The following is a 7,967-nucleotide window of genomic DNA, read 5'->3' on the forward strand; positions in this document are numbered from 1 at the left end:
CTGCTCAGAGAAGAACACGAAGCTGTGAGCTGGGAATAGCTGGGCTCGGGACCGCTGGGGGCTGGGAGTCAGCGCCCTCCCTCCCTTGCGGCCTCCGTGTCCCCTCATCCACTCCTGAGGTGAATGCAAACAGTGAGTGACAAGGAAAATGTGAAGAAATTTAAAGAGTCTCCTTCAGTAGCTATTTTCCTTTGCAGTGATGGGCAACTGCAGCTTCTATGAAAGCCCCCTCCGGGAGCCTGAGAAGCTCCACTTAAATATTCCTCCTTAAGTAAGATGTCAATTTGACTCTTTGATTAGCTCAGAGTGAAGCATCCTCCCCAGGTCAGGAGCAGTGAAGCAGTTAAAAACCCACTAGGCTGGGCTTCCCTGGTGGCGCAGTGGTTGAGAGTCCGCCTGCCGATGTAGGGGACGCGGGTTCGCGCCCCGGTCCGGGAAGATCCCACGCGCCGCGGAGCGGCTGGGCCCGTGTGCCACGGCAGCTGGGCCTGCGCGTCCGGAGCCTGTGCTCCGCAACGGGAGAGGCCACAGCAGTGAGAGGCCCGCGTACCACAAAAAAAAAAAAAAAAAAAAAAACCACTAGGCTTCCTGCAGCTTCGGCCAAGATGCTCGACTTTTTTGAGTCTGGGGTTTTTTAACCTGGAAAATGAGGGACTTGGTCTGACGTGATCACAAGGGCCTCTGGCTCTAAATTCTGTAAAGTGCGTGGCATAACATTTACAGTGAAATGAAACAGACACAAAATTCCCCTTGCATCTGTGGGCTCTTGAGGACCGAGTGAAGAAAGAGTAACGTTCTAGGTCCAGCATTCACCGCTGCCTGACAGTAACGACTATCTCCACCCACACGTTTCTTTACTTCTCTCCAGTGGAGCCAAGAACTCTCCATTTCTTCAACCATGGTATTTCAAAATTAGAATTAAGTTTGTTCTAAAAATATAATCACTCTTTCTTTAAAATTTATTTTATGTATTTGTTTTTGGCTGCGTTGGGTCTTCGTTGCTGTGCGCGGGCTCTCTCTAGTTGCGGCGAGCGGTGGCTTCTCTTGTTGCGGAGCACGGGCTCTAGGCGCGCAGGCTTCAGGAGTTGTGGCTCGCAGGCTTAGCTGCTCCGCGGCATGTGAGAATCTTCCCAGACCAGGGCTCAAACCCCGTCCCCTGCATTGGCAGGCAGATTCTTAACCACTGCGCCACCAGGGAAGCCCCTACTCTTTTTTTAACTTTTTATTTTATATTGGACTATAGTTGATTAACAATGTTGTGTTACTTTCAGGTGTCCAGCAAAGTGATTCAGTTATACATATACATGTCTCTATTCTTTTTCAAATTCTTTTCCCATTTAGGTTGGTATATAATATTGAGCAGAGTTCCCTATGCTATACAGCAGGTCCTTGTTGGTTATCCATTTTAAATGTAGTAGTGTGTACATGTCAATCCCAAAGTCCCTATCTCCTCCCCAACCCCCATAACCAGAAGTTCCTTCTCTAAGTCTGTGAGTCTGTTTCTGTTTTGTAAGTTCATTTGTATCATTTCTTTTCAGATTCCACATATAAGCAATAGATATTCTTTCTCTGTCTAACTTCCTTCACTCAGTATGATAATCTGTAGGTCCATCCACGTTACTCCAAACGGCATTATTTCATTCTTTTTAATGGCTGAGTAATATTCCATTGCATTATGTACCACATCTTCTAATTACTCATAATACTGAAATTTTTTTTAAAATGGTTTCTAGAACATTTCAAAGTACACTAAGCCTAATGCTCACTTGGAAAAAGATGCTATTTAAAAAACCTGAGTCAAATTACACACAGCAAACATATGATACAGGACACCAAATGCCCTGCACTGCAGGAGCCACTTCTGCTTAACTCCCATGAGAGCACAGGAAAGGCCAGGAGCATGTGCTCCACACACACTTTCTTGTGTGGAAGGGAGCCTGGGCGAAATCAGGGAAGAAGGGCTCAGAAAGAGGCTGGCAGGCTTCTAAACTTTTACATCATCCATCCAACCATCCATCCATCCATTTTCTAAAAAAATTTAAATCACTTCTCCTGGTATTACCATAGTTTTAATTACATAAGTACATTAAATTTCTTAAGGAAAACAAAGAACCTTAGGATGGGAGGGAGGGAGGGAGGAAAGGAAAGGAGGTAAGTAGGTTACTATTCATATAGTCTCACCTTGGATATTCCCATCACACCCCAACCAAACCATCACTCTACCAACATGTGCTAATACCTTTAGCAATTTTCTAAACTTTTAAAAATTATTTTTCTCATTCTTAATTTGGAAATAAGTATAAAATAGTCCAAAGTGGTCCAAGAAAAATCTTAATACGTCTAGATGTTATCTAAGAAACGCGTCCAGATGTTATGTATACCTTAAGTCTAGTTACTGAACTACAGAAATATACATACACACGCGCATGCATGTGGTCTTCCCTGTCAGCTAATTCCTGGGCACTTTCCTCTTAGGGGACCCTGGCAACTCGGCTGACACTCAACAATGGGAAGAACCAGCTGCCTGGGGCTTGTTCTTGGCTCTGTCAGCTCCTGGACATCCTGACCCCTGAGTGAATGTGTCCTCGACTTCCCGTCCCACTGGCTCACAGTGCCAGCTCCCGCGCCCTGCATTCCTGTATTGCATCCACTGTGGGGAAGAGATTCGTCCCTTTTCCCACCCTTGTAACCCCACCATTGAACTGTCGGCTCCTTGCGAGCTGCGGTTACTAAGATTACTCTGACAGTCAAGTCTCTTCTCTATGACAAAAGGTAATGAAAGGGCTTCCCTGGTGGCGCAGTGGTTGAGAGTCCGCCTGCCGATGCAGGGGACATGGGTTCGTGCCCCGGTCCGGGAGGATCCCACATGCCACGGAGGGGCTGGGCCCGTGAGCCATGGCCGCTGAGCCTGCGCGTCCGGAGCCTGTGCTCCGCAACGGGAGAGGCCACAACAGTGAGAGGCCCGCGTACCACCAAAAAAAAAAAAAAAAGGTAATGAAAGCTGGCTCCAGATCCACCAGAAAGATCAACAATTAGCCTCTACCTGCTCCCAGCAGGTTCCCAATCCTTAATCAAACACTCGCCCTCCAGTACTCCCTAATTCTAACTGAGAAACTCTCAGAAAAGATGGCCATTTTCTAACCATTCTTATATGTAAAGAGAAGAGAGTGGTAAATCATCACAAAGCGAGGGCCGTATAATGACTCTGACAAGAAAACCCCATCCTTCTGACTTAAATTAATGAGCAAAGGACAAATGAGGTTCCGGAACGTTCCCTTAAGAGCTAGGTCCAGTGTAGGTGGAACCTCTGGGTCAGGCATCACTGAGGGATGACTTTTACTGGCAAATGGCTAGCAGCCTAGGACCCAAGGCAGAACTGTGAAATAGCTTCTCTGTGGACCTGAAACCCATTTCTTCACATTCAAGTGGCCAAAATCTTTAATATTTTAAAGATCTCACACATTGGCAAAATTCCCAGGCAATGAAATTACCCCTTCCTTCCTCAGCCACCCCTAACTCCCCAATCTTAATCAAAGCTCCTGGTCCCTTCACGAAGATCTCCCAGTTAGATGACTTGATTCCAATGTAGGGCCAACCCTCCCCCATTCCAGAATAAACAAAGAGACTAACTCTAAATAATCTTTAATTAGCAAAATTGGGGAATTCCTTAAATTTCTTCATCTATTCATTCATTCATTCAGCAACTACTGAGCATCTACTATCCAAGACACTTGGGAAACACCAGAGAATAAAACACAGACCACTGCCCCATGGACCTTAAGTTCTGCACTCCAGGACTCCCCCGACTTGCACGTTGGTCCACGGTGGGGCCCGAGCCTGTCTCCTCGCCTGGAATCTCGCTCTCATGCCACACCTGTCACCCTGTCATCCACTGCCACAGCATCAAGTCATAACACATGGCCTACGGGTTTGAACTCAATGTGGTGAAACGAGGAAAACACTAACCCCTACGCCACAAGCTGGCCGAGAGCAGTAAGAGAGGAAGGAAACCTTCACGGCGCTCAGGTTTGCCATGTCCCCTCAGTGTGTCCCAAAGCTCACAGAAACAACTCCCAAGCCTTCATCGCGGAGGTCGTCCTTCTAGACCTGCACCAGCTCAGGCTCCACACTCCCAGCTGTCCACTCCGGGCACCTGCTGCTCCGGACAGGCCCCGCCCTTTGTGTCTCCACCATCCCCGCAAGCCCTGTTGCACAATCCTCAACCTCCTGACTTTCTAGTCACCCGTGAATGACCAGCGGAAACCTGTATCTCTCAGGAAGGCTTTCCTGGCACCCTGGCAATTGTGACTTGCACCTCTGTTACAGAAGTCTTCATCTTCCTCATAAGCTGCAGCCTTGATGTTTGAGGATACGGAAAAGGCTCCCTGGAACCCCCAAATCTGCACAAGTCATTACAGCACAGACATGTCCCCTTAGATGGCATGTGCAAGGCAGGCAGACAACACCAATGAGGGCGGCTAGTTTTATTCACTCCCTCATGTGGGCAGCACCTCAAGAGGCATGACTCAAACTCATGCCTGGGCAAAATCACACCTCACAACAACCAGCACACACGCCAATTCTGAGCATGTTACGGGCTAATTTATGAGACTATTAAACCATCCACTCTCACTAGGCTGTAACTCCTTGAGAAAAGGAAGGTTGAGCTAGTCAACATATTCACCTCTGTACCTCTCAGAATACCACACATTCAATTTTAGATATTTTGAAAAAAGAATGAAGTGTGGACGAGAAGAATCTAGAGTGGACTAGATTTTTTTGACCATTTTTTTCAAGAATATTAGCTAATGGCCCAACACCAACCTGGAAGGAGTTTTTCCAAGAGATAAGTCTGCGAGGGTGAAGGGCTATGGGGGAGCCAGAGGCTTTTTTAGGAGAAGGTCTCCTTGTCTGAGGGGCTTCTTTGGGGGGAGTCAGCCTGCTTCAGGAAAGCAGATTTCCAGGGCCCATTCACCTCACACAACATGTTGGAGCAGCTAAATCCCACCAGCCCAAGAGGCAGGCAGACTGCACCAGTGAGCGGGAGAACGGGTTTGATGGCATCCTGCTGTGGACTGCTTCCAAAACTGTCAACTCATTTGAACGAGTGCAGCAGTGATCAATTATGCTGTTAGAGAAAACTAAAGCATACCCTAAACTGGAAAACACCGCTTGGCAGTAGGACAAGTCTTCATTCACTAATTCAACCAAACATCCACTGGGGGTTGCTCTAACAGGAAACAAAAGGCAATGGGAATAGGTATATTATTTGACCACCAAGAAATATGACAAATGGTATTAATTTTATTTTTAAGCTAACGATGACCAAGGTTAAGGCTGTCCAGTAGGCAGGACATGTGCTTGGGCAAGTCTTCAGCAAGTCTTCCTACCACCCGCGCCCCCCAACCTTTGATTTGGACCCGTGCTCAGTGCTCTGGGACGGTAGCTTCACACCCCCTACACCACAGCGCCTGACTCCTATCCAAAACACTGTCCATCCAGAAATTACGAAATTGCCTTTGCTTGTTATGGAAAAAAACCACTAACCACTAAACCAAAATTACGCGTTTTAAAAATGAAATCCCCCATGCCATCCCTTCCTCAAGGGCACATGCCATTAATGGTCTCACGTCTTTTCTTTCAAGCATTTTTCCACAGACAAGCATATACTCTTCTTGGAGGGCTGTCTTCCCAAGAATGTCATCATCCTAACCTCTTTTGTGGTAAGCTGCTTTTCTTTTTCCTCAGTATTTACAGATGCCTTTTCACAACCCAAAGCAACCAAACAAAAAACACTTGTGATATCTCCAATTGGCTTATTATGTTTCTGTGGAGTTTGATTGTTTTTGTGTTTACAAATATATCTTCTGCTGACAACATCTTTCTGAAGTACTATTTTCTTTTCCTCACTTATCCTCAGCTTACCTTTCCTCCTTTATGCTCAAGATGGCAAAATTTTTCCCTGTGTGTGATTAATTTCTTGAGTTTCAGAAACACATTTTCAGTTCTGACATCCTAAGGACTCCTCCTAAGCAAAGTGTTTGCTTTGCTTAATCTTATCAACTTCGCTCCTGGCTTCACAAGCTGACAGAGCAATTTCCCGTTTGCATAATGAGTCCAAACTATTCCGGATCATTCAGTCGACAAAATGTTTCCCTTAAACAGCAATTATTATTTCTTCAGAATGCTAATAGGGCCATGGACTGCAAAACACTCTCTCCTGCCGACATCCAACCCTGTTCTGGCTCTTGAGAAAAAAAATTAACAGCTTAAAGAACTGGCCTCGTAATTATCAAAATTACCTTTCTACCTATAAAAATTAATGTTTGCTGTTTTCGAATTCACGCACAGTAAGTACCTGGCACCAAACTAGATGATTTTCTCATCAGCCTGTTCCCAAAGGCTTCCTCTTCTGACGTGAGCAGCCCAGTGGCTTATTCTTATGTGACTGGGCGCCCCAAGGAGCCATGAGAGCTGGGGGGAGAAAAGGGGGTGCCCAGCTGCTGCTCCAGACACAAGTCCAGAAAGTGTGCTGGCCCGTGGACACATAATGAGCAGCTGATCCAAGGGATACAGAGGTAGGGGGGGGAAATCCTTTAATAATTACATTTAAGCTATTAACATTCCACACTTTGTGACAGTTTTTGGACAATTAAGAAAAACTGATATTGGTGCTTTCAACCTCACAATTTCAGCTCTCACAGTAACTTCTAGACCTTGGCTCCTCCATCTTCTTTCCCCGGCAATTACCTTCTTCAACAAAAACAACACCGTAAAGACGCATGCACAGTATCAAAATGATTATTCCTATGGCGCTCTGTATGTGCAACCTTCAGAGAACTCAAAAACCATCAGTAAAATCAAAGCATACTATGCGAAAATTAAAAATTATAGAGCAATTAAAAGGATCTGGAACTCACCAGATTCCCATTCCTAGAAGAATGATGATCGGTGCATATGGAGGACCTACGTGTCGTCAGGACACGGCACGACTTCCACGCCTCCGTCCGTCGGCAGACAACCCCCTCAGCAGCAGATGATACTCGGGAGAGCGCAGTCTGAGCCTCTGCCTGTCTAAGCAACGCTCCCAGACTCTGGGACACCCAGGGAGGGGACACAGGCTCTGTTCCTGACCCATCACTGTGGCTTCACGCCAACTCTCCTGGATGCCACGGGCTTCCCTGCACCCCCAGAATTCCTCATCCAGACTGACACCTCATCCACACCCTTGCTTTCTCCTCTGTTTTAGGGCAAAGACACAACTTTTATCTTACTTATTACTAAAGCTATATCATATTTCATAAGCTCCCACAGCGTTAATCCTCAAAACCCTGGTAGCAGGACAATCTTCCGTATTTCATAACAAGGAAATAAATGGTATCGGGACTGGGCTTACTCTTATTTTTGTAACAACAACAAAGATGTCAACTGCTTAGAAATGAATGACTGTAAAAGCCCGTTTTTCATTAATCAGACGACTATTTATTAAGACCCCCTGTGCCCCTCGGACTGCAATATCCACCAAGTGGGGAAAGAAGCATGATGAGCTTATCATTAAATAACTGAAGGGCAGACAAATCTTCAACTGTACCAGCACCTCGGTATAAGCACCAGAGGCATTATTCTCACAAATAAACATAACTAAGGATGACCTGTTTCAAGAACAAAACAGAGGGGCCCCGGGTTAGGCGCTGCATCATCTCCTGTGTTCCAGGCCTATGAGCTCGTGGCAGACAGCAGCCTGAACACACGTTCTCGAAGCGCCGCTTTCACTCATGGTAAGAAAGGAGATGTGCACGCATGTGTGTGGTGTGTGCATGCGTGTCTGTGTGTGTCTCTCTCTCCCATCTGGCCTAGCTTACTTTCATCAGCACAGACAGGCCCCCTATGACGACACGCCCACCTACACTCTCGCTCGGCACAAGTTGCCCCCGCGAGGACAGGGGTCCACGAGACCCACCTGCTGA

At 46.5% G+C, this 7,967-nt stretch overlaps 1 protein-coding gene across 1 annotated transcript in view; it reads right to left on the reverse strand.

The window, feature by feature from the left end:
* Nucleotides 1-7,967, reverse strand: part of TRIO (trio Rho guanine nucleotide exchange factor) — a 245,526-nt gene that overhangs the window by 177,452 nt on the left and 60,107 nt on the right. The window contains exon 9 of the mRNA XM_007451615.1: nucleotides 7,961-7,967. This exon is cut by the window's right edge and continues 224 nt beyond it. Coding sequence (XP_007451677.1) covers nucleotides 7,961-7,967 — 7 coding nt within the window. The remainder of the gene's footprint in view (nucleotides 1-7,960) is intronic.

Source organism: Lipotes vexillifer, unplaced genomic scaffold (genome assembly GCF_000442215.2).
Source record: "Lipotes vexillifer unplaced genomic scaffold, Lipotes_vexillifer_v1.1 scaffold590, whole genome shotgun sequence".
NCBI classification, from domain to species: domain Eukaryota; kingdom Metazoa; phylum Chordata; class Mammalia; order Artiodactyla; family Lipotidae; genus Lipotes; species Lipotes vexillifer.